Source organism: Salvelinus alpinus, chromosome 25, assembly GCF_045679555.1.
Source record: "Salvelinus alpinus chromosome 25, SLU_Salpinus.1, whole genome shotgun sequence".
In the NCBI taxonomy this organism is placed as follows: domain Eukaryota; kingdom Metazoa; phylum Chordata; class Actinopteri; order Salmoniformes; family Salmonidae; genus Salvelinus; species Salvelinus alpinus.
The window spans coordinates 23,411,981-23,439,959 of NC_092110.1; the positions used below are offsets into that span (position 1 = coordinate 23,411,981).

Below are 27,979 nucleotides of genomic sequence, written 5' to 3' on the forward strand. Positions count from 1 at the left end.
ATTACTGAGTCTTTACATTTCAAACTCTGTTAGAAATTATTCCTGAGTTACACCAATGTCATTTTATTAATGTACATATGTTTTAGCAGCTGTCAGTGCTGTAACCTTTATCCAGTTTCAAACATATTTACAATTTACATACAATATATACACAAAACATGTACACCAAAACAGCACCATACTGGAGTGAGGAGCACATTGGAGAAAGCTCTTAAAAAGCTCTTAATGTAATCTAAACAATAATGTAATGTAACTTAATGTAACCTACACAATCCCCAAAAGTAATTATTCATCATTCAAGGACCATAAACAAAAACTAGTAATGCTGCATACTCAAGAAAATGTTAAAATCTCAACTTTCTGGAAATTTACAACAAAAATTATTTTTTAAATGCTGAGGTGTAGTCACTTTTGAGGACACAAGCGCAAGTACATTTTGGCTGAAAATATGTAATTTTATGACATTTACTATTCAACAAAACCGTATGAATAAAGCTTGAAATGACATATGCTTTATACAGTAGAATCTAATTATAAAACCAATAACTAAGATTTTACCTTCCTCATAACTGTAAAATACATATTTGTATGTTTAGTGTGAGAAACTGCATATTTTCTAAAGGTCTCTCTGCCCCCACAGCTGTGATCACACAGAGCTCTAGCTTGACTTCCTGAACTCATTAGGAAAGCACCTTTCATCTCATATTAATCTTGTCCATCTATGACAGTGTACTGGTTTAAAATCTATGAATTATTTTAGATGAATGGCTATAAATCGATCTCTGAATGTGCAATAGTGATGAAACCACTGTCTCCTGCTGCGCTACGATGTAAGGATGGCAGGTATGTGCTTTGTCAGTGGCTGTGATGTAGGGTTCAGGCAGGAGTTAGACACTCAGAAGAGCAAATGAAATGGTAGGAGGGACATCCCAGCTTCTAGTGGTTTCAGATTTGACATCCTATGTTGCACAGGCTACTGTGTCCCTGGGAACAAGGGCCATTGCTCAACAATGCAAGTAATTTCGATCTACGGTGTCAACAGATCAATTTACAAGCGAAAATGTCCCAGAACCACGCAGGTCACCTAAATAGGGGATTTTACATCTAAGAGGGTATGTACCCATTGTAGGCTACTACCCAAAGAAAATAATGTTTTTAGATATCTAGATACTGCTTAGGATTTGTCAAGGTTGTTCAATATTACAGTACTTGTGACATTCAAGAGTAAAAAAACATTTGAGTTTTGAATTTTGATTTGTCTGATAAATAGAATTCTTGGCTTTGGTCTGATCAAAAAGATTCATACAAGAGTACAGACATTAAAAAACTGATTGTTGGTCACATTGCACACAGCATAAGATCAGGACACAGCCTCAACTGACACATTATCTTTAGAAAAGACTTCTAAATAATATGGGAAACAAATTAAGCCTATCATGTGTTGACAGTCAACTAATCATTCTGATGATCATACAACGTGTGTGTGGGGGTTTAGTCATATACTGTGTGCACACACAAAATGTACACATCCATATTCAGACGAGTGTATATAGAATTTGATTATCTGCCATGATTATTACCAAATTAGTACTGTGTGCTTTCATCGAAACATAACTAGTTTTAAATAGTTAGTGAAGATTCTGTGCTTTGGGCCAAGATGGCCTCTAAGATGTACATACAGTTGAAGGCATCAAACATTAAGTTAGGCGTGAGATAAGTTGTTAGTCTCCCCATTAGCCTTTGGACTCACCAAGAAAGACTGCTTTTTAAGGAAAGTCTTAGTATCATGGGGGAGAAACAACTTTGACCAAATAGAATTTAGTTCAAACTTGTACAGAAAATCTCATTGCGACAACAAGGTTTACAAAGTACAACTCTACAAGCCGCGCTGTTAAGCCAGCAATTATAAGGTGGAATTCAGCTAGCCTAGCTATAGTAAGTCTGAAATCCAGACACATTATTGGCAATGTTAATGAGTTCATTAAGGTTAGAGTTTTTTTTTTACAAGGTTCCTTTTTTCTTTTCCCCATGAGACACAAATATAATTCCAGTGGATACGATTGTAACAGTTATGTGCTCTCCACATCCCTAAAGAGGAGTACTATCCTCTTGAAATTATTTTTTATTGTTGTAAATAACCATATAAATCCAGTGCAGTTACTGATATGCCCCCAAAAAATTAATGCTTCCCTCTATGAGGACCATCTTGCTGATTGGAAAGTCTTGTTTTAGTGCAGAGAAAGCTTTCCCACCCTTTGACCTAATATCCTTGGTTCACGTAGACAAACATCTCAAAGAAATCTTGAATTTGATTGGGATTGTTAATCATGCATTTACCCAACTAATGTTTCTCATGTAAACAAACAAAAACAGATAAACCAGTACCACAAATCACATACATAGTACAGTACAGTAGGTACTCTACAGAGAGCGATGACTCAGAATGTCCACTAGGGGTCTCTGTAACCTGTGGAATCCTGTGGAGACTAGGGCCATTGTGTTCATGTAGCAGTAGTGTGGTCTGTGGTTTCTCCTCCGTTAGTCCAGCTAAACCCAACACTCACAAACTCTGTCCAGCCTCCCCAGTGGCCTCATCACTCCAGCCTGCCAATGCAAACACGCGGGACAGCGGTGGCCTTTTGGTTGGTCGCCCTTCTCTCCCGGGGCTCCTATACAACGCTCCCAAGCTCTGTGGATTCTGTCTCGGAATCCTGATCGTTCTCCCTGTTTCAGAATGGGAACACAGCCAAGCGTTAGAAACAAAGGACTTAGCTTGTTCAAGAGGGTCCTTATTCATCGCAGAGTGGCTAAGGATTAAAGTGTGTCCTTTGCATTTAGCTGAAGTATACAGAAAGATGCCAGAACGGAACTAAGTTTAGTGTCCCCCTGTGAAGAGATTGGTCACTGGATCTCTTAGCTCCCCAGTGCACTCGGTTACTTAATTTAGGAGGAAATAGCTTGGGTCCTGCATGAACCCTGTTCTATTAAAATTAGTGTCTGGCTTAGATAGCCTCAATCAGCCCTAATCGTGTGTGTGTATGTGTTTGGTCTAACTCACCGCATCTCCTGCAGTAGTTTCTGGTTGCCTTGCCTCCTCTCCTCGTCGATTGGGTAGGTCTTGAATATAAACAGCCCCAGGAATATCAGAACAACAGGAGCAGGAGAGACCAGCACCTTCAGGGTTAAATTCACTGCGTCGGGTTGCGAGCAGCCTCTGGTCACATAGCCGGCAAAGCTGCAAAAACATTTCCAGGGAGAGAAGAAAATAAAAATGACATAAAAAAGGTGCAGTTTGGTTTGATTATGAATGTGGATTGTGTTATTGTTCACCACATGACTGCGCTGGTGAATCGAGAAAATTAAGCTAGGTAATCTTTAAAAACGCAGTTATCATACAGTAGAATTTAGGCCCTTTCATAAAAAATACACACAAAAGTATGTGCACACCCCTTCAAATTATTGGATTTGGCTATTTCAGCCACACCCTTCGCTGACTGGTGTATAAAATCGAGGACACAGCCATACAAACCCCATAGACAAACATTGGCAGTAGAATGGCCTTACTGAAGAGCTCAGTGACTTTCAACATGGCAAGGTCATGCCACCTTTCCAACAAGACAGTTTGTCAAATTTTTGCCCTGCTAGAGCTGCCCCGATCAACTGTAAGTGCTGTTATTGTGAAGTGGAAACATCTAGGATCAACAACGGCTCAGGCGCGAAGTGGTAGGCCACACAAGCTCACAGACCGCCGAGTGCTGAAGCGCGTAAAAATCGCCTGTCCTCAGTTGCAACACTCACTACAGAGTTCCAAACAGCCTCTGGAAGCAACGTCAGCACAAGAACTGTTCGTCGGGAGCTTCATGAAATGGGTTTCCATGTCCGAACAGCCGCACACAAGCCTAAGACCACCATGCACAATGCCAAGCGTTGTCTGGAGTGGTGTAAAGCTCGCCGCCATTGAGTGATAAAGCTCGCCACTGGAGTGATGAATCACACTTCAAATCAATCAAATCAAATTTCATTTGTCACATACATGTGTTTAGCAGATGTTATTGCGGATGTAGCTCCAACAGTGCAGTAATACCTAACAATACACACAATCTAAAGTAAAGGAATGGAATTAAGAATACATAAATGTTTGGACGAGCAATGTCAGAGCGGCATAGACTAAGATACAGTAGGATAGAATACAGTATATACATATGAGATGAGTAATGCAAAATATGTAAACATTATTAAAGTGACTAGTGTTCCAATTATTAAAGTGGCCAGTGATTTCAAGTCTATGTATATGGGGCAGCAGTCTCTAATGTGCTAGTGATGGCGATTTAACAATCCGATGGCTTGAGATAGAAGCTGTTTTTCTAGTCTCTCTGTCCCAGCTTTGATGCACCTGTACTGACCTCGCCTTCTGCGGGGTGAACAGGCAGTAGCTCAGGTGGTTGTTGTCCTTGATTATATTTTGGGCCTTTGTGACATCGGGTGCTGTAGGTGCCCTGGAGGGCAGGTAGTTTGCCCCCGGTGATGCGTTGGGCAGACTGCACCACCCTCTGGGCCGGCAGCCTTGCGAGGGTTAACATGCTTAAATGTCTTATTCATGCTGGCCACGGAGAAGGAGAGCCCACAGTCCTTGGTAGCGGGCCACGTCAGTGGCACTGTGTTATCCTCAAAGCGGGTGAAGGTGTTTAGCTTGTCCGGAAGCACGTCAGTGTCCGTGGCTGGTTTTCCCTTTGTAGTCCGTGATTGTCTGCAGACCCTGCCACATACGTCTCGTGTCTGAGTCGTTGAATTGCATCTCCATTTTGTCTCTATACTGACCTTTTGCCTGTTTGATTGCCTTACAGAGGAATAACTACACTGTTTGTATTCAGCCATATTCCCAGTCACCTTGCCGCTTTCAGTTTTGCGCGAATGCTGCCATCTATCCACAGTTTCTGGTTAGGGTAGGTTTTAATAGTCACAGTGGATACAACATCTTCTATACACTTCCTGATAAACTCAGTCACTGTATCAGTGTATTCCTCTGTTGTTCTCGGCTACCCAGAACATATCCCATTCCCCTTTTCAAAACAATCTTGAAGTGTGGATTCCGATTGGTCAGACCAGCGTTGAATAGTCCTTAGCACAGGAGGAGCAAAATGAGGTTGTGATCAGATTTCCCAAAGGGAATGCAGGGGAGGGCCTTGTAGGCATCCCAAAAGTTGGAGTAGCAGTGGTCAAGTGTTTTAGCAGCGCGAGTACTACAGCGCGAGTACTACATTCGGTAATGTTTTTCTCAAATTTGCTTTGTTAAAATCTCCAGGTATAATAAATGCGGCCTCAGGATATGCATTTTCCAGTTTGCATAAAACCCAGTAAAGTTCCTTGAGGGCCGTTGTGGTATTGGCTTGAGGGGGAATATACACGGCTGTGACTATAACCAAAGATAATTCTCTTGGGAGATAATACGGTCGGCATTTGATTGTGAGGTATTCTACGTCGGGTGAACAAATGGACTTGAGTTCCTGTATGTTGTTACAATTACACCGTGAGTAGTTAATCATGAAACATACACCCCCGCCCTAATTCTTCCCAGAGAGATATTTATTCTTGTCTGCGTGATGAAATGAGAACCCAGCTGGCTGACCGGACTCAGACAGTATATCCCGAGAGTGCCATGTTTCCGTATAACAGAGTATGTTACAATCCCTGATGTCTCTATGGAAGGAAATCCTTGCCCTGAGCTCGTTAACTTTATTATCCAGAGACTGAACATTAGCGAGTAATATACTCTGAAGCGGTGGGTGGTGTGCGTGCCTCCTGAGTCGTACGATAAGTCCACTCCGAGTAACTCTTTCGCGCCAGCTTTGTTTTGGAACCGATATCGGAAAAGGATCCGATTTCAGAAAACTTGTATTCCTAGTTGTAATGCTGGTGAGTTACTGCTGCTCTAATATCCAAAAGTTCTTCCCGGCTGTAATAACACAACATTTCCTGGGCTAATAATGTAAGAAATAACACATAAAAAAACAAAATACTGCAAAGTTTCCTAAGAGCTAGAAGCACAGCAGCCCAATCCGTTGGCGCCATCTTCACCATTTGGCAGTCCGCGGCCGAATCTGGGTTTGGCAGATGCCAGGAGAATGCTCCCTGCCCGAATGCTGTACTAACTGTAAAGTTTGGTGGAGGAGGAATAATGGTCTGGTGCTGGTTCGGGGCTAGGCCCCTTAGTTCCAGTGAAGGGAAATCTTAACGCTACCGCATACAATGACATTCTAGACAATTCTGTGCTTCCAACTTTGTGGCAACAGTTTGGGGAAGGCTCTTTCATGTTTCAGCATGACAATGCCCCCGTGTGCAAAGCGAGGTCCATACAGAAATGGTTTGTCGAGATCGGTGTGGAAAAACTTGACTTGCCTGCACAGAGCCCTGACCCATCAAATACTTTTGAGATGAATTGGAACGCCGACTGCAAGCCAGGCCTAATCGCCCAACATCAGTGCCTGACCTCACTTATGCTCTTGTGGCTGAATGGAAGCAAGTCCCCTCAGCAATGTTCCAACATCTAGTGGAAAGCCTTCCCAGAAGAGTGGAGGCTGTTGTGGCAGCAAAGGGGGGGACCAACTCCATATTAGAGAGAGGGGCAGCTGAACACCGTATGCTGTAAAACACCCAGTTTGTTATTTTTGATTATAACAAAACCGCTATTAATTAAATAAGAATACCAAACTTGTTTTTGCGTGGATTCCGCAACATGTTTAGCTTTTAACAGCGAGGAAACACCGCTAACCAAACAAGTGCTAGGTGGCTGTACTACAGACACCTGTCGTGGTAAAGACGCATTGTTAAAAATTTTGGAAAAACAACTGGTTGCAGTAAAGAGCCAATCTGGATACTAAGGAGATCCTGAGGGAAATCGATGAGTACCAACAGCTTAACGCTAGGAACAACATACTCCATCATGGAAAGAGCCGACTACCTCAAAAGAACTCGAACCAGACACGGACGATTTACTGTTGAAGTAGAGGCTAGTGCTCTGGCTGGAATCCATGCAACACTGGAAAAGTTGTGTGAGGAGGTAGCAGGGCTGAGGGGGAGTTTGGAGTTTAACCAGAATTAAATTATCATGCTCCAAGGAGAGAACAAGGCACTCACAGCCAAGGTAAAAATCCACGATTTCAACATGGATTGTCTACTCAGGGAAAACAGAGTGAAAAAAGTCGTAGCATGCATGAAAATCTAATATTTTCTGGGATTCCTGAGGACGCATCCAATAATCCAGAGGGCGTGATCAGAGAATTCATGCAATCCGCCTTGAAACTTCCTCTAGAGACTAAACAAGGTGGCTTTCCACTGTGTAAACAGACTTGGAGCGACAAGACCAAGGGTCCCTGACCGATCATCACAAAATTTGAACACTACCAACAAAAGGAACTGATCAAAAGCAGGTGAAGGGAGCTCAAAGGGACCAAATTCGGTCTCAATGACCAATTTCCCCGGGAGATAAACAAACGTCGCAAGAGACTGTATCCTGTACAGAGGCAACAGAAGGAGAGGGGTACGGGTGCCTTTCTCATTGTGGACAAACTATTTATAGAGGGACAGCTATTCTGAGACAGCTCCATAACACCATAGCTGTACTAAATTCTACAGGGATTTCAGGTTACGAAAAAAAGAAAGTATGGGAACTGTAAAAATATCTAAACACAATGAAGTGGATATTAACACACACGTACTCAATTACATGTTCACTTACACACTTGATCCCGCTTTCGTCTCTCCCTCTCTATTGTTGAGAACTGTTCTATAATTTAATATGTTTCTTGTTTGTCTCATATATATATACACACACACACATATACAGTATATCACAAAAGTGAGTACACCCCTCACATTTTTGTAAATATTTGAGTATATCTTTTCATGTGACAACACTGAAGAAATGACACTTTGCTACAATGTAAAGTAGTGAGTGTACAGCTTGATTAACAGTGTACATTTGCTGTCCCCTCAAAATAACTCAACACACAGCCATTAATGTCTAAACCGCTGGCAACAAAGGTGAGTACACCCCTAAGTGAAAATGTCCAAATTGGGCCCAATTAGCCATTTTCCCTCCCCGGTGTCATGTGACTCGTTAGTGTTACAAGGTCTCAGGTGTGAATGGGGAGCAGGTGTGTTAAATTTGGTGTCATCGCTCTCACACTCCCTCATACTGACTGGTCACTGGAAGTTCAACATGGTACCTCATGGCAAAGAACTCTGAGGATCTGAAAAAAAGAATTGTTGCTCTACATAAAGATGTGCTGGGCTATAAGAAGATTGCCAAGACCCTGAAACTGAGCTGCAGCACGGTGGCCAAGACCATACAGCGGTTTAACTGGACAGGTTCCACTCAGAACAGGCCTCACCATGGTCGACCAAAGAAGTTGAGTGCACGTGCTCAGCGTCATATCCAGAGGTTGTCTTTGGGAAATAGACGTATGAGTGCTGCCAGCATTGCTGCAGAGGTTGAAGGGGTGGGGGGTTAGCCTGTCAGTGCTCAGACCATACGCTGTATACTGCATCAAATTGGTCTGCATGGCTGTCATCCCAGAAGGAAGCCTCTTCTAAAGATGATGCACAAGAAAGCCCGCAAACAGTTTGCTGAAGACAAGCAGACTAAGGACATGGATTACTGGAACAATGTCCTGTGGTCTGATGAGACCAAGATAAACTTATTTGGTTCAGATGGTGTTAAGCTGTGTGGCGGCAACCAGGTGAGGAGTACAAAGACAAGTGTGTCTTGCCTACAGTCAAGCATGGTGGTGGGAGTGTCATGGTCTGGGGCTGCATGAGTGCTGCCGGCACTGGGGAGCTACAGTTCATTGAGGGAACCATGAATGCCAACATGTACTGTGACATACTGAAGCAGAGTATGATCCCCTCCCTTCGGAGACTGGGCCGCAGGGCAGTATTCCAACATGATAACGACCCCAAACACACCTCCAAGACGACCACTGCCTTGCTAAAGAAGCTGAGGGACTGGCCAAGCATGTCTCCAGACCTAAACCCTATTGAGCATCTGTGGGGCATCCTCAAACGGAAGGTGGAGGAGTGCAAGGTCTCTAACATCCACCAGCTCCGTGATGTCGTCATGGAGGAGTGGAAGAGGACTCCAGTGGCAACCTGTGAAGCGCTGGTGAACTCCATGCCCAAGAGGGTTAAGGCAGTGCTGGAAAATGGTGGCCACACAAAATATTGACACTTTGGGCCCAATTTGGACATTTTCACTTAGGGGTGTACTCACTTTTGTTGCCAGCGGTTTAGACATTAATGGCTGTGTGTTGAGTTATTTTGAGGGGACAGCAAATTAACACTGCTACAATGTAACGTAGTGAGTGTACAGCTTGTATAAGTGTTAATTTGCTGTCCCCTCAAAATAACTCAATACACAGCCATTAATGTCTAAACCGCTGGCAACAAAAGTGAGTACACCCCTCACATTTTTATAAATATTTGAGTATATCTTTTCATGTGACAACACTGAAGAAATGACACTTGCTACAATGTAAAGTAGTGAGTGTACAGCTTGTATAACAAAGTGTCATTTCTTCAGTGTTGTCACATGAAAAGATATACTCAAATATTTACAAAAATGTGAGGGGTGTACTCACATTTGTGATATACTGTATTTACAACAAGCAAGGGGAAGATATCAGAATGGGTAATAATAACATATTGTACGGGATACATTTGTACTGTAGTGAAGCCGTCTCTATAGTAATGCAAGGTCTCTCTCATGATCATGTGAAATGTCAATTGCTATGGAAATGCTGTGAGGTGTTTTTCAATTATGTTAAAAAGTAATTATGATTCAACTATGATGGTGATACAATATGGATTACAATTATCATCATGAATATAAGGCTATACGCACTACATGTTACACACAGACATTCAACCATGCAAATTGGCGGGGTTATTTATTTGGACATCACACATTATAGTCTTATACAGACATCGTACACACTCTCACTAAATCACATCCAATATCATACACATCAACTTACTCAGATTTACTACACACATATCTTGGCTCAATGTTCTAACATCTGTGGCATTGGCTCACAGGCAAGGGAATAAAACATATTGCGATCCTATTTTTTGAATTCTAAATATCAGACATTTGAAAGCTCTAATTTGACCGTCATAATACCTCTGATGGCAGTAACTTTACAAGCACCGATTATGATCAATTTAGACTGAGAATAGTTTCTAGTTATGGTAAGTGCTCAAATAAGTATAGCCAATTTATAAGTGTAACAGTTTAGCAGATTATAAAAAAAGATCAGTCTTTACGTGGTTAAAAGAAAAGGAATAACATATACTGTTTACAGGAAACTCATTCTACATCCTTAGATGAAGCGTGGAAAAAGAAATGGGGTGGTGAAATAATTTTCTGTCATAGTCAAAGGAACTCAAAAGTTGTGATGATATTAATTAACAAAAAGTAACAAAAGTTACTGAAGACGGAGTCATCTATGATTCTCCGAATTATATTTTAAAAGAGGAAGCTAAATATTTTAAGCAGATGTTCTCTTTTCCGTCTCATCCTCTCCCACTGAATGAAGATTACTGTAAGGAATTCTTTCCAAATAATACAAAAAATGGAAAATTAGCAAATGTACAGAAAGATCAGTGCGAAGGTCAAATTACCGAGGCAGAACTTTGAGGCTATTAAATCCGTTCAGTCTGAAAAAAAATCTGGGCTTGATGGCATACCGGTAGAGGTATGTCAAGTATTTTTTGATACACTAAAAGCTCCATTGTTAGATTGTTTTAACTACTCCTATAGAAATGGTAGTCTGTCAGGTACTCAGCAGGAAGGTCTGATTTCTCTATTATTAAAACAAGACCCAGATGGCAAATATAAACACCCAGTCTATAAAAACTGGAGGCCTCTTACACTTCAATGTTATGATGCAAACATTTGCAAAATGTATAGCACTCAGAATTAAAAGTGTTTTACCAGGTATTGACAGTTTTTTTTTACATGGACGAAACATTGGAGATAATATACGACAACTACTAGAAATAATAGAACATCATGAAACATCTAAGCCAGGCCTGGTATTTATAGTGGATTTTGAAAAGGCATTTGATAAAGACTGGATTTTATTTATAAATGCCTGGATTTTTTCCAATTTTGGTGAATCTCTTATAAAATGGGTAAACGTAATGTATAGCAACCCCAGGTGTAAAATAGTAAATAACTGCTACTTCTGTCACGGCCATCGTAAGAAGCGGACCAAAGCGGAGCGTGGTAAGCGTACATAATCCTTTTATTAGAAAAATGACGCCAACAAAACAACAATACAAAACAACCGTGACGCTTAAGGGCTATGTGCCACAAACAAAGTTAACTTCCCACAAAGAAAGGAGGGAAAAGGGCTACCTAAGTATGGTTCCCAATCAGAGACAACGATAGACAGCTGTCCCTGATTGAGAACCATACCCGGCCAAAACATAGTAATACAAAATCAACATATAGAATGCCCACCCCAAATCACACCCTGACCAAACCAAATAGAGACATAAAAAGGCTCTCTAAGGTCAGGGCGTGACAACTTCTCAGAGAGTTTTGAATTGTCAAGAGTTAGAAATCCAAGACTTAAAAACAAAGGTGTTCATGTATGGCAATGACAAAAATGTTATATTAAGTCTGCAAGCTAGATCCCTGTAATGTCTCATTGAAGACCTAGATAACCTTTCTGGACGTAAACTTAATTATGATAAGTGTACATTATTACATATTGGATCTTTTAAAAATACAACTTTTTTATTACCCTGCAGTTTACCTAAAAAATGGGCTGACGGTGAAGTAGACATACTTGGTATTCATATCACAGAAGATATAAGCTCTCCACAATGAATTTCAATAGAAAACGTATAGAATAGAAAAAAAGTAAATACCTGTCTTTTTATGGAAAAATTGCCCTGATTAACTCCTTAGTCATATCTCAGTTTCTTATGGCGCTGCCTACTCCTGATGATTAGTTATTCAAATCATATGAGCAAAAAATATTTTGCTTTATCTGGGACGCTAAACCAGACAAAATACAGTGGGGCAAAAAAGTATTTAGTCAGCCACCAATTGTGCAAGTTCTCCCACTTAAAAAGATGAGAGAGGCCTGTAATTTTCATCATAGGTACACTTCAACTATGACAGACAAAATGAGAAAAAAAAATCCAGAAAATCACATTGTAGGATTTTTTATGAACTCCAAATTTTGGGTATTTTGTTCTGAAATTAAATTGTAAATTGGAATGGTAGAGTTGTGTATTTCATGGAGTTATCAGAATTGTATGGGAAGGTCTGCTCAATCCAAGAGTACAACCAATTGATTACAGCATTACCCCAAAAATGAAGTGAGCAGGTGGCAGCAGGAGGAGGTAGGGAACTGGTCTGTCTGCCCAATGTAACGGATCAAAACTTGCAGAGGAATAAAAATAGCATAAATAGGAAAGTATACCTTTTCAGCTAAAATTATTATATAGAATTCTTGCCACCGACATGTTGAATATTTGGGGCATAAAATCATCGAAACAGATTTTGTTGTGAGGATACAAAATCAATAGACCATTTATTTTGGTATTGCACTCAGGTAGCCTGTTTCTGGTCTCAGGTTCAGGAATGGCTGAAAATGCATAACATTGATCTAAAATTGTCCCTAGAAATAGTACTGTTAGGAGATCTGGAGAGACTACAGGTAAGTCAATTATTAATATTCTAATACTCTTTGTAAAAGGATTTATCTTCAACTCGCAATCTGTGGATTCTATTTGATTAGATAGATTCAAATTGTACGTTAAACATCACTGCATAGTTGAAAGATACAGTTGAAGTCGGAAGTTTACATACACTTAGGTTGGAGTCATTAAAACTCATTTTTCAACCACTCCACACATTTCTTGTAAACAAACTATAGTTTTGGCAAGTCGGTTAGAACATCTACTTTGTGCATGACACAAGTAATTTTTCCAACAATTGTTTGCAGACAGATTATTTCACTTATAATTCACTGTATCACAATTCCAGTGAAGTTTACATACACTAAGCTGACTGTGCCTTTAAACTGTTTGGAAAATTCCAGATATGATGTCATGGCTTTAGAAGCTTCTGATAGGCTAACTGACATCATTTGAGTCAATTGTAGGTGTACCTGTGGATGTATTTCAAGGCCTACCTTGAAACTCAGTGCCTCTTTTCTTGACATCATGGGAAAATCAATAGAAGTCATCCAAGACCTCAGAAAAGGGACCTCCACAAGTCTGGTTCATCCTTGGGAGCAATTTCCACATGCCTGAAGGTACAACGTTCATCTGTACAAACAATAGTACACAAATATAAACACCATGGGACCACGCAGCCGTCATACCGCTCAGGAAGGAGACGCGTTCGGTCTCCTAGAGATTAACGTCATTTGGTGCGAAAAGTGCAAATCAATCCCAGAACATCAGCAAAGGACCTTGTGAAGATGCTGGAGGAAACAGGTACAAAAGTATCTATATCCACAGAAAAATGAGTCCTATATCGACATAACCTGAAAGGCCGTTCAGCAAGGAAGACTACAGTTTGCAACTGCACATGGGGACAAAACTCAAACTTTTTGGAGAAATGTCCTCTGGTCTGATGAAACAAAAATAGAACTGTTTGGCCATAATGACCATTGTTATGTTTGGAGGAAAAAGGGGGAGGCTTGCAAGTTGAAGAACACCATCCCAACTGTGAAGCAACATCATGTTGTGGGGGTGCTTTGCTGCAGGAGGGACTGGTGCACTTCACAAAATAGATGGTATCATGAGGCAGGAAAATTATGTGGATATATTGAAGCAACATTTCAAGACATCAGTCGGGAAGTTAAAGCTTGGTCGCAAATGGGTCTTCCAAATGGACAATGATCCCAAGCATACTTCCAAAGTTGTGGCAAAATGGCTTAAGGACAACAAAGTCAAGGTATTGGAGTGGCCATCACAAAGCCCTGACCTCAAGCCTATAGAACATTTGTGGGCAGGACTGAAAAAGTGTGTGCGAGCAAGGAGGCCTACAAACCTGACTCAGTTACACCAGCTCTGTCAGGAGGAATGGGCCAACATTCACCCAACTTATTGTTGGAAGCTTGTGGAAGGCTACCTAAAACGTTTGACACAAGTTAAACAATTTAAAGGCAATGCTACCAAATACTAATTGAGTGTATGTCAACTTCTGACCCACTGGGAATGTGATAAAAGAAATAAAAGCTGAAATAACTAATTCTCTACTATTATTCTGACATTTCACATTCTTAAAACAAAGTGGGAATCCTAACTGACCTAAGACAGGGAATTTTTACTAGGATTAAACGTCAGGAATTGTGAAAAACTGAGTTTAAATGTATTTGGCTGAGGTGTATGTAGTATATTTTTTTAAATGCCCATAATTTTGGAATGAGATGTTCGAGGAGAAGGTGTCCACATACTTTTGGTGATGTAGTGTGTTTCAATAAACTTTTAGGAACTGCAACATACAGTTCGATTTCAAACTAAGCTCATTAAATTGTCAACATGCTAAGTTTTTACAACATCAGTTTATCATGTACAATACCTGCAAGAGAGAAAAACAAACTCACTCGAGACTGAGGGTGGAGATGCCGAGGGAGATTCCTGAGGCAAACTTGGTGAAGAAGACATAGAAGGAGTAGAAAATGGCCTCATGGCCACTAGAGTCTGGATTCTTCACTTTGAAATCATCCACCACATCTGGAAGCATTGACCTGAGAAACAGGGAAAGATGTGAATGGATACCAAAAGGCAAGCCGCACCACAGACTGGATATAAGTAAAGAGACACTGGAGATAGATAATCTATAGGTGGGTGTGCTGAGGTACATTCAGTAGTCTGCTTACCAAGGTAGGAGGAAAGCTGCAGCCACACTGACTCCTGCCGCCACAGAGACCACATAGGCCACAATGAGACTGCTTTCTATGCAGACGATCAGGATCATGAATGGCACTGCCCACTGCAGAGAGAGACGCATAGGATAGACATGAAATGAGGCATGAGAGAGAGTTCCATAACACAACACCTTTGAGATGAAACTCCACACCAACACACACTGCTCACCGTGATGCCAATGTAGACGGCAGTCTTCTTCCCAAATCGGATCAGGAACCACTGCCAGAATGGAATGGACAAAGTCCCAGAGAGCTAGAAATAAAACACCAAAGAAGAGCATTAAGATATCTAACTTTTAAACAATTTCCATAAAAATGAATAGAAATACTTGTGGGATACAATGTGGGAACAGAATAGGTCAGACTGACCGATGGGCTAAAAGGTCATGGGAGAAGGACAATGTGCCCTTTATTTAACCCTGCTGGGGGTACATGACCCTTGAACTCTTATAGAGGTGTGGTCAACCGGTGTGTCAAATGATCACACAAGGATTAGCGAGTGGCTGAGCAACTAGCACTATGGGAAATATCAAACAATTCATCAGTGCTGACCAAAACCAGCAGCATCTAAGGACCTAGCCTTGCATGTATGGCAGTTTGAGGGTTTGGCTAAAACACAAACAGATCTGGTGACATCTCCTGCTCCAGTAGCCAGGCCAGGGCAGGGCAGCTCTAGATCCTACTCAGTCAGATAGAGGCGACGGTGCAGAATAGAAAAGCGAGGGTTCCCATGGTGGTGCTGACAGATCGCCTGGGCAACAAAGGCCCCTCTGTGCTCCTTTCTCTCGCCGATGGAGTGTGTGAGAGGGGGACAGGTTCCCAGGGGCCACAACAACAACACCTCTAACCCCAAAAATGTGCCCTTTCATCCCCATGGCAACACGTCTCCTTGCGTGAAGAAAAAACAAAAACGGTTCCGAAAACACCATGGACACATAGACATTACTCTACCCCACAAGGTGACCTTTCAGTCTTAATGTACAGAATGTGTGTTATGCCTTTAGTGGGCGGGGGGGGGTGATTTTCTCAGAGAATAATAGACTACACTCACCATAATGACCAGCAGAATGTTCTGGAAGTCATTTCTAAAGCCCAGGGTGTAGGTGATGAACAGGGCAAAGTTCCCCTCCAGGAGCTGCCAGGAAGAGAGCAATACAATACACCTCAAACACTGAATGAACAGGAAGTAGGTCTAATATACATACAGAAAACTAAACACCAAGGTTACACACCCTATAGCTAGTCATAAAGAATTGTTTGTTTGGTTGTTTATGTGTGTGTTTAACTGTAGCCCATCTATGAGTGTGACTCACCATGAAAGCCAGTGAGGTGAAGAGGAATCCCATGACCAGTTTGACATACGGCCCATATCCCATCACCATCCTCACGCCCTCAAAGAACGACATGGGTTCGGTCTTCAGACGCCCACACTCTAGGACCAAAACAAAGATGGCGATTAAATCTAACTGATTAGGTGCACTGTGCCAAACATCAGCTGAAGACTTATCTGATATTCTTTCTTATCCCTCATCCATGGCATTTAGAGACTGCCAAAATATGACCCTCTCCTAGTTACTTATAACAAAATAATTCTTGGAACATTTGCGGGTTGAGAGAAAGTGGAAAAGTTTGCCTGTGGATAACAAACAGAAATCTTTCAAACAATGTTTGAAGTACGTCATTGTAAAGATATTCTGATAAGAGAAAAAATGTAAAATAAAATCAGTTAATCAATTCCCACCTTCCTGCTCTCTGACTCCCAGGAACAGGACTGCAGCACAGAGAACGTACATGGTACAGATGACTGCTGAGGCGATGAGGTAGGCTTGTTTCTGTTAGGGGGACAGGAGGAGCAGGGGTAGGGGCACATTCCACTTCTAACGTTACTATAACAGTGTTATGCCATGTTATACAACATGACATACCTAGGGTTCCCCACTCACCGTTTCATCCAGGGAGATGTGGGTGATGTTGAAGTCTGACCCCAGCAGTGTGGAGTTACCGTTGTCAAGGACATCCAGGTCACCTGGGAGACAGGGGGCGATCGCCCCGCCCACAATCTGCCCCTGGATTGCTGTGCCAACCACTGTTCCCAGCACCTCCACTGTCATACCTGAACAAGAGAGTGGGATGGGGAGAGTGAGAAAGAGCCGAATGAAGACCTCACATTACGCTACATAACCGTAAAGATGTCCAGGTTGACATACGGTAGGCAGTGGCAGAGTCCCTCTCTTTCTGGTCCATGCTGATGAACATGGTGAGCGCTGAGTACGGCACATGGAAACACTGCACACAGGAAAAAAACATCAGCATTGCTGGCACAATAACCATGAAACCACATTACAGTAACAATCAATAGGGATTGAGTAACAATGTATTGTAACATGTGTCCCTTCTTATCAATAAAACAAGAGACTGTATATAGGCGAGACTGACCGTCTGCAGAGACTGGAAGAGGCAGTAGAAGACCAGGTACCACAGGACCTTCCCCTGCTCCACCGGAGGGACATACCAGATCAGGAAGTAGGTGAGCACTGCAAACGGAGTGGAGATGAGGATCCTGAGGGAAAAACAGGAGAGTATCAATACAATGTAATGATGGATGAGCATTTAAAATGTGTGGGTGTTTGAGTAGGTCTATTTCATCTCTGTGACTGGAAAATTATAGTGAAATATTATACAAACACAATTTACTACAGTATTGAAGTGAATATTTCTTCTCACAATGATGATTTCCATGAGTCCTTGCCAGATGACGTAAATTAGTGACACTTGGTAGCGATGGCAGTAGTGGTAGCCGAGTTTGGGTCACTAACTTACATCATCTGCACAGGGTTGAGATTCTCTCTCCCCCTCTCCATTGAAAGCAGGTATTTGTGAATAATCCCTTAATCATCCGTTGTTTGGGGCTGTGTGTGGAGAATGGGCTCAGTGGCCGTTCACTGTGCCAGCTAGGAGACTGTGGTGGGCTGTACTTATGGTGGCGCCATACTGACCCTGCCTCACCCCACTCTACAGCCACAATCACACAATACACCTGACCAGCAGACCAATCCATTCCAGCTAGAGTAGCAGAACAACCATAGAGAACTATGAATCCACTACTGGGTTTCCAGAAGACAAGTCAACTAAAAAATAGACGTTGGGGGCATTGATGGAATGGTATTTTGGAGACAAGTATCTACTGACTAAGACATTTCTATGCCAGCAGGGCAGTGGGTGTTCGTCTCAGCCCCTCACTGATCTCAGCAAAATACACAGTTGAGAACAGCAGTCACTGTAACATTACATGCTCATCTGCCAAGTGTTTTAATTACTACAACATTAATACTGAACAACAATCTCTTTCTAATAAGTCGTGTTTCTTTCCATCAGTCCTCGGTGTTTGAGCCTACAGTCCCCAGGGGGACTATCATCTCATTGAACTGAAAATGCGTGTTTGTTTATGTTACACGACACATGTCGACCCCACTCACGCATGGCCAGTCAATGGTAGTGGCAATCCTCTGTAGCCAACATTCACTGAACTGGGGAAGCCCCATATAAGCACCCTCTGTCTGCTTCCTTCGCGTACATGGGCTGACTGAATGGGGTTAATAAGAGTCAATAGGCTGATCTGACTGGAAATAGAGGTCAGATATCTCCTAGATTGTCTGTGTTTTGTACACTGTCACTATGGTTGAATACACAAAGCTCACAGCAAGAGCACGACAGCAGCCCCACACCAATGACCTTGAGGTGACGCCCTAGCTACACAACGACGTAGGCGGGACAAGAGGAAAAGGCTCAAGGTTTTATTTTGCAAACAGACTTGATCACCACCTGTCTGTGAGAAACATTACTGTGCTTCTTCAAGTTAGGTCAACATTGACTTATCAAGCTCCTAATACTTCAGGGAGAGAGAGACTATTAAAGTACTTATCAGAGTCCATTAAGAGAACACTGTGTTTTCTCTATTACAACAATGATCCTTTTTATGTTATTTTTGTGACATCCAATCTGATAAATGAATTACTCAGCTATCCGTCTGTCTGGCAGGCAGCTACATGGAAGTAAAAGGAAGGCTGTCTATTTTCACTGTGTATGACATCAATATTCACATTCTAGAGAGGTCTAGAATTCCACAGGCTGTTTATGACTCGGGAATACAATTCTGGGAAAAACATATTCCACTAATAGCGCTAATTAAAAAGGCAGGGGCATTCAGAAGGGAAAATAGCTTTAGTCAAGGTTTAGTTAAGTGATGCATCTCCTTGTCTGTGTTCAGGCTCTGATAAGAATTCGCTGGGGGATTTGTGATGGTTTACACACAGACCAGAAACCTCCTAACAATGACCTCATTGACATTCAGCCAATAATCTCCCCTCTACTTGACCTGCGGTAACCTCTCTCTGTATCAGCCAGCCCGCTCCCCAACTGCCATCTCACACACACCCCCATTGGCCTAAATCGAGTGGTGTGTTGAGGGCTGGACCAATAGGAGAGGGTGAAGCCGGTTTTCTCCCTCTACACTTGCAGCTCAGGCACACCAGGCAGCCTATTGTACGTCACATGCCCAGGGTCTTAAGATATCAAGTAAATCCAGTTGTTACCACCATGAATAAACCTCCTTTATCGATGCCATTCCTAGCAAGTCACAGTATTATGCCAAATATGAATTGCAACCACAAAAGGTCAATATCTCCTTGTATCAAAGTATGTGAAATTAACAGGTGGGCCTTCTTAAAAGTTAATTTGTGGAATTGCTTTCCATCTTAATGCGTTTGAGCCAATCAGTTGTGTTGTGACAAGGTAGGGGTGGTATACAGAAGACAGCCCTATTTGGTAAAAGACCAAGTCCATATTATGGCAAGAACAGCTCAAATAAGCAAAGGGAAACGACAGCCCATCATTACTTTAAGAGATGAAGGTCAGTCAATGTGGAATATTTCAAGAACTTTGAAAGTTTCTTCAAGTGCAGTCGCTAAAACCATCCAGCGCTATGATGAAACAGGTTCTCATGAGGACCGCCACAGGAAAGACCCAGAATGACCTCTGCTGCAGACGATAAGTTCATTAGAGTTACCAGCCTCAGAAATTGCAGCCCAAATAAATGCTTCAGAGTTCAAGTAACAGACACATCTCAAAATCAACTGTTCAGAGGAGACTACGTGAATCAGGTCTTCATGGTCAAATTGCTGCAAAAAAACTACTACTAAAGGACACCAATAAGAAGAAGAGACTTGCTTGGGCCAAGAAACACGAGCAATGGACATTAGACCGGTGGAAATCTGTCCTTTGGTCTGATGAGTCCAAATTTGAGATTTTTAGTTCTAACCGCCGTGTCTTTGTGACAAGCAGAGTAGGTGAACGGATGATCTCTGCATGTGTGGTTCCCACCATGAAGCATGGAGGAGGAGGTGTGATGGTGTGGGGGTGCTTTGCTGGTGACACTGTCGGTGATATATTTAGAATTCAAGGCACACTTAACCAGCATGGCTACCACAGCATTCTGCAGCGATACGCAATTCCCATCTGGTTTGCGCTTAGTGGGACGATCATTTGTTTTACAAAAGGACAATGACCCAACACCTCCAGGCTGTGTAAGGGCTATTTGACCAAGAAGGAGAGTGATGGAGTGCTGCATTAGATGACCTGGCCTCCACAATCACCCAACCTCAACCCAATTGAGATGGTTTGGGATGAGTTGGACCGCAGAGTGAAAGAAAAGCAGCCAACAAGTGCTCAGCATCTGTGGGAACTCCTTCAAGACAGTTGAAGAATCTAAAAGATCAAATATATTTTGATTTGTTGAACACCCTTTTGGTTACTACATGATTCCATGTGTTATTTCATAGTTTTGATGTCTCACTATTATTCTACAATGTAGAAAATAGTAAAAATAAAGAAAAACCCTTGAATGAGTAGGTGTGTCCAAACTTTTGACTGGTACTGTATGTCACCCACCACTAGGCTTAGTCTCGCTTAAGGCATCTGGGGCACAAGCAAAGAATTATAAATCAATTTCTATGGGCACAGGCTTCAAAGTACTCAGAGCCTTTGGTGGAAACTTCCAGTGCCAGCACAGAACAACAAAGTGAAAAGCACCTGGGCATTCCAGAAATAAATGAGGTCCTCTAGAGCTAAATAAGACAGCCTTGTTCCAGTCTGTCCTGGTTTGCACCCAGATGAGAAGGTAAAAGCTACAACAACCTAAGACGGACAATGGCAAACAGCAGATAAAGATAGAGTAATAAAGTTGATAGCGACTGATGTAAAATAGAGAGCAAATTAGGCATATCACTGCAATTCAGTGACAGCCTGATCTCTCTATTCAAACTGTTCCACCTCAGCGTCGTTGTCACGATTACCGCCCATATTTCAATTACAACTACTGTTTTCTCTCTATTCGTGACGAGAGGTTTTGCTTTTGTTCTATTTTCCTCTCCTCTTTCATTCCTGCCTACTGTAATATGTTCGCTGGGTGACCGAGGCAGAGGCACCTACCAGGGCATCATCCGGCCACACCTGGTCCATCTGCTCCGACTAACCAGGAAGCCCACCGTTGGGTCCGTCACTGCATCCCAGGCCCGGCCCACAAACAAGATGATAGAGGCATATAATGGGTCCAGCTATGGAGAGACAAAGATAAAGGGAGATAAATAAGGTGTGTGGGGGGGGGTAGAATATAAATTATTTGAGTCATTGTCTGTCAGACCACTACAATCACAGACATCAGCCATCACCTCTCCTCACAGAACAAAGAGTGGCTATTGAAACAGAAATAAAACAGAGGCATAACTCTGTTGGATTGCATCTTAGCAACAAGATGACTAAGACAATATTTGAAAAGTTGCCAAGGTCATGTTAAGAAATGATACATGGCCAGGCCACATTGGCAACATTACCATCTGAACAATGTGGTGTTTAAGTCCATTCCAATGAGCTCATTAGCTCACTGGTTGAATGAGTTGTATTCAGTGAGAGCACTACAGTGAGCACAGTGTACAGTCTATCACTTGCTAATTGAGTGACAAAGCAAAGCAGTGGGAGTCAGAATTAATTTGCTTCACTAGATGAGTCATGCCAAAGTCTGTTAAAATGATACCAGATCTTTGGCATTGCCCTTAAAGTCATCTTCCAGTGACTTCTGAACTTTTCCTGTTGAGAAGCTTTTCAAGTATAAATACAGTAAAGTACACACACTAAAGGGTAAAACAAAGTATGTTTTGAGCATGTTTAGACAACTGCAAATTTCAAGGAGTATGGCATTCAAGGAGTTGGTCGGATGGTGACTTTGTGATGTCATTGGTTCCATCTGAATCCCATCTCACTCACCTGGGCCACATCCAGCAGGTAGATCTGGAGAAAGAAGCCCAGCGCGCTGCCTGTGATCTGGTAGGGAGCCCCTCCGATGGCATAGCACAACTTACTGCACATTGACAGACGGCCATTGTTGTCCCTCCGCTGGAAAATAGGGAGAGAAGACGCACATAGCATGACAATAGTACACAATGTTTTGTTATAGACTAAACACAGATTTAAAAAGAAAATCTGAATATTGTGAAAGCATTGGATTTTTATGGGTTGCTAATGATGCACAGTTTAGCTGTTGTGATACAGGATCTTTGTAGGTCTATATCCAACTCGGCCTTTGTATTAAAAACTGACAAAATGTTGGAGGCATCACTTGGGTATATGAGCATCACTTCTTTGATCATGTAGAATTTCTCTGTGCAGGATCTAACTGTACAGGAAGTGGATTTGATCATTTGAACTGGGTCTTGATTGCTCAGTCGAGGTAAATACACATCTGGCCAATCTCACCCACTTGGCCCTTTGAGTGTCCGGTTTATTTCAGAGACTTCTGGCCCAACAGCGGCTAGTAAAACAACATGTCTCATTGTGAGACCAAGATTGGCCAACGCTCCTCACCCCACCACTGAATGTCAGATTAGTACCAAATCCCTCTGACTATGCAGTCTGGGCCACTACGAGTTTAGAAAGTGGTGTGAGACTGGGAGGTCACTGTAGTTCAGCCACTGTATAACTCTGCCTGGTGCCGGAGGCAGCGATTGGCTCTGGCTATGGGATGATCAGGCATTCCGAGATTCCATCAGTGGCCTGAGCTGAGGCCACCAACAGTCAGCAGACAGTCAGGAGTGCACACCCCCCCCCCCCCCATCCTTCCCATCACAAACACATCCTGTTGGTCAATGAGTAAATACACCCAGTCCAACAGCCAATCAATGTAAAGAGCATCTAGCCAGTCTGACACCATGCGTTCTGTCAGTATTGAGAGCAGACACCTGCTTTTACATGCTTCTCTGACCTCTTCATGGTACTTTCCCTGGTGAAATATACCCCCATAGAACAGGAATTATGTCCCATATTGCCTTCAGGAATGTGGCCTAAAGACATCATGTGTAGGACAAATTGTATGGAAAATACCATATAACACTGACACCTCTAAAATGGTGTTGAGGTAACACACATGGCACCTCCCTGAAATGCAGAATGAAGGGTGAATAGCCTTTGAGCTCCTCAGGCAGACCTGGGACTGACCAGGAGGTTAAACCTGAAGAAGCAAGTCCTGCACTATGGCCAAAAAGAAACACTGGGAATAAACCTGGTACAAGGAAATCCAGACATCTTGTTTGTATGACAGCACATCAGTTAGCCCCATAGAGACATACAGTACACAGAGACATCCAGTATATTACTGACGTCATGTCAGTGAACATCAGTAAAACAGACTTATTTGGTTCTTATTATATGCATTGTGTCTCTGTTTTTTTAGTTTAGGTCATTTAGCAGACGCTTTACCCATAGAGATTTACAGTAGTGAGTGCTTACATTCTCGTACAGGTCCCCGTGGGAACCGAATCCACAACCCTGGCGTTGCAAGCGCTATGCTCTACCAACTGAGCCACATGGAGGGACATGACAGTTTGTCTACATCAGCCGACATTGGAAACATTATTCTTCAGACAAAATCCTATTCCTAGCTAAAATACGGGTTTAATGAAGGCATGTCCCTTTAAAACCGGTAAAGTTTTTTTCTCTGAACAGCTGCACCAAGACAGCTGGTCTACCATGGTGAAAATCAAGCCCCATCGATGAAGCTCGAGAATATTTGGTGTGATGAAAATATTTGGTGTGATGATGTCCAATCATGTAATATATGGTTTAGCCACAGTTAGACCATTATAAGCCACTCATTGTTAATGTCTATCCCATGAAGGCTATTTGGGGCTTGAAACGGGACTGAAATATAAGTAATTGCAATAGCCTATAATGGCATCGTATGCCTTTCTGCCAATTAGGACAGCGGTCTGATTGGGAAAACCGTTAGTTTCGCTGTTAATAGCGTAGCTATATCAAACCCGCCTCAATTGTATACCGTTTCATTGTTAAAATATTTTTGTGAATTTGTGTGCGTTGAAAACTCCATTATAATAACGCCTACGGCTACAATAGACTACCCATATCCCTCAATGTGATGCAAATTAATAGATTGCTGGTCAAATAATAATTTGCTGATATCTATAGTCTAAATAAAGACAATTTATTATGCTACAAATAAATAGCCCTAAAATTATCGTACTTACCTTGGCAATTTTGATTCCATCTTGACTTATTGGTTTTGTTGGTAATAGACTTGCCGCGGCATATTGCTCCGCACCCTCTCCTTTTGCCATATCGTTTAAAATCGATAAAATGTTAAAAGCCTTTGATGTTTCTATTCTCCTCACTGAACCTTGAAACCGCGCGAGTACCTTAAGTAGCCGTTTGAGCTCTGAGTTCCACACTCAATTTGGTACGCTGGTGTCCTTGGTTTGACGTTGGATACATTCATTTTCAATGATTGCACGCGTGAAATGTGCGGAGGATTGTGGGAACATGGGCGGCAAGACCGCTGCTAGCAGAGCGAGTTTTAAAAGTTCACTCTGCTCAATTTCATGAAAATGTGATGCGGCCACTGCTGACTTTAACCAATCAGGCGAGGAGCATATGTTTGCTTGATAATCTTCATGAAACATACCCCATTCAAAACAGAAGATGTGATATGTTACCTGTAAAACAAATGTAAGGAAATATTTAGATGACCCCCCTTTCAAATAGACTTAATTGACCACTTATTTGCAGGTATAGGCTACCTTTTATAAAAAACCAAGCGGTCAAACAGGGAAATGGTCCCACTCATTTTCCCACTATTTAGTTTCCTCTATAGCATAGGGTATTTTAGGAACACTTCAAATAAAACCTGTGTTTTGTGTAGGATTGCCCTGGTGTGACTATTTGATAACCCTGTAAATCACTCTAGGACAAGCTGACTTTTATTAATATATTTGCCTGTTTTACCCACAAAAAAGGAAATGCTAATTAGCTGCTAATGTGGCATTCATAAAGAACAAATGCCATGATGCTCTGGACGAGACTGCCGAATCAAGGCAAAGGTAAAAATCTCTGGATTAACTATCTAATGTTAGCTAAATGTAGTAATAAATAAATCGGCTACATTTCTTTAAATTGACAATTCTGTAAACTGTCTTGTGCAAGTTTTAAATTGACTCAATACCTGTAAGCAAATGTGTCAGCCAGAGATGGCATGCAGGAGCTTGCAGGGATTTGTAGTTTTGCATCATGTCTACTTTGATGCTAATTTGCATTTTCAAATCTGAGAGTAAATAGAGCCGAATATATTGATAAAAGTCACCTTGTCCAAGAGAGATTTACATAGTTGTCAAACTTCACACCAGGGTAAGCCTGCATGACCCACAGCTCTTATTTGAAGTGTTCCTCTATGGGAAAAATGAGTGTTGGAAAAACGATTGGAACCATTTCCCTGTTTGACTGCAATGTTGTATGGGTATTATGACACCACTGCGGGGCTCTATAGGGATGGGTGGGAGGTGTTGTTAAACCATGGGGACTGTTTGCTGTTCAAATTAGGGACGTGTTAAACAATGGAAGTGTTCATGAATTTACCTACAAAAAAGCCATTCACACAGACCCAATACCTGGATTTTAGTTACAGGGCCTGCGAAAATGCAGAAATCATGACTAGGTCTTTAGTAGGCTACACCTTCCAACCCAATACTTTTTCCAGACAACTTTGGCATCCCGCCAACTTTTTGCTGACTTTTCTTTATATATGAAAGGTATTGCCAGCAACAAAGCCTCTACTTTAATTTCCGCCAACCGACCTAGTCATGATTGCGGTAAAGTTCTGCCAAATATGAAATGTAGCTGTAATGCTGAGGTGGCATTGGCACTCACTACGCTCATAAGCTCTTGATGATTGCTCCGCAGCACCTGTTACTACTGTTCTCTTGGCAGTTCTAAACTTTGGAGGCATGTCACTTCACCCATCTCTTCGCATAGCTCACCACATGCAGTGTTTTCTTAAGCACAACTGGATGGATCCATAAAGAATTACTGTGGGAATAAGTGGCGCAGTGGTCTAAGACACTGCATGTCAGTGTAAGAGGAGTCACTGCAATATCTGGTTTGAATCCAGGCCTCATGACATCTGGCTGTGATTGGGAATTCTATAGGGCGGTGCACAATTGGCCCGCCGGGGTAGGCTGTCATTGTAAGTTAGAATTTCTTCTTAACTGACTTGCCTAGTTAAATAATGATAATGCAATTGAGGTCATGAAATTGTTGTTTACTGAAACTCCCTAAGTCATCCAATCGTTATAGCCTAATACGTTCGAAGCAATAGCCTACCCACGTGTGATCAACTATTTTGGTACCATATGATAAATCAATCAATGTCAGATTATTCTTTTCACTGAACCTCCATTTGGATATTGGTTAGGCTACAATGAGGCTGTGGAAATGTTAGCTAAGTTGAGGTGAGTGCTGCTCATGATCATCTTGTCTATTTGGCTCATTTATTAGTATTAATCAGAACATTTTGCCAGCATGTTATCTAGCTTAAAGATGCATTATGTAGAAATCACTTTGTGATTCCTGGTTGCTAAAATTCTAATAGTTCACCTAAATTCAGTTTATGTGTGTCACGTTCTGACCTTTAGTTCCTTTGTTTTGTCTTTATTTAGTATGGTCAGGGCGTGAGTTGGGGTGGGCAGTCTATGTTTGTATTTCTATGTTTTTCTATTTCTGTGTTTGGCCTGATATGGTTCTCAATCAGAGGCAGGTGTTAGTCATTGTCTCTGATTGGGAACCATATTTAGGTAGCCTGTTTTGTGTTGGGTTTTGTGGGTGGTTGTCTTCTGTCTTTGTGTTCTATGCACCAGATAAGACTGTTTCGGTTTTGCCACATTTGTTATTTTGTATTTTGTAGTGTTCACGGTTTTGTCGTTATTAAACATGATGAACACTAACTACGCTGCGTCTTGGTCCGATCCCTGCTACACCTCCTCTTCAGATGAAGAGGAGGAAATCTGCCGTTACAATGTGACAACAAGTATGGTGTACTGTAGAGAATCATTGTAACATCTAAACCGCTGTGAAATATATTTTCCATAACCCAAAATGTTGTATTTTCAGTTGTTTGAATCTGGTGTACAAAACCGAAAATAAAAGATGCAAAAAGTTAACTTGGGAAGCATAGAAAAAGCACGTTTTAAAAATAACTTTTTTTGTATGACAGTTCCACACGTTGCCCTGATGCAAGTTGTGTGGGAAACATCTTATTTGTATTTTATTCTGTTATATTTCATTATATTCTTAGCCTACTCTAAAATATGTGTTGACTGTGATCAAATCAAATTTTATTTGTCACATGCACCGAATACAACAGGTGTAGTAGACCTTACAGTGAAATGCTTACTTACAAGCCCTTAACCAACAATGCAGTTTTAAGAAGAAAAAAAGGGTTAAGAAAGTATTTACTAAAATAAACTGAAGTAAAAAATGTATAAATAAAATAAAAAATGAAAATAATTAAGGAGCAACAACAACTAAACAGTAGCGAGGCTATATACAGGGGGTACCGGTACAGAGTCAATGTGCTGGGGAACTGGTTAGTTGAGGTAATTGAGCTATGTACATGTAGGTAGAGGTAAAGTGAC

At 41.7% G+C, this 27,979-nt stretch overlaps 1 protein-coding gene across 1 annotated transcript; it reads right to left on the reverse strand.

Moving 5' to 3' along the window:
- Nucleotides 1-47: 47 nt before the first annotated feature.
- LOC139553684 (sodium-dependent lysophosphatidylcholine symporter 1-B-like) lies at nt 48-25,165 on the reverse strand. The gene is made up of 14 exons (XM_071366275.1): nt 24,545-25,165; nt 22,272-22,400; nt 21,441-21,565; nt 17,391-17,514; nt 17,162-17,240; nt 16,898-17,067; nt 16,696-16,786; nt 16,268-16,386; nt 16,006-16,089; nt 15,124-15,207; nt 14,907-15,019; nt 14,631-14,774; nt 3,059-3,235; nt 48-2,724 (listed from the first exon to the last, which is right to left on the reverse strand). The coding sequence occupies exons 1-14, from the start codon at nt 24,632-24,634 to the stop codon at nt 2,670-2,672; spliced, it is 1,584 nt and encodes a 527-aa protein (XP_071222376.1). The 5' UTR covers nt 24,635-25,165; the 3' UTR covers nt 48-2,669.
- Between the last annotated feature and the right edge of the window lie 2,814 nt (nt 25,166-27,979).

Bases quoted from the DNA above. Each gene is read 5' to 3' on its own strand.
- LOC139553684 (XM_071366275.1), bottom strand. From the start codon at position 24,634: ATGGCAAAAGGAGAGGGTGCGGAGCAATATGCCGCGGCAAGTCTATTA. The intron at 3,236-14,630 runs GTGAGTTTGTTT...ATGTTTTTGCAG, and splicing joins ATCTCCACCCTCAGTCTCGA to CTTTGCCGGCTATGTGACCA. The intron at 2,725-3,058 runs GTGAGTTAGACC...ATTCTGAAACAG, and splicing joins AAACTACTGCAGGAGATGCG to GGAGAACGATCAGGATTCCG.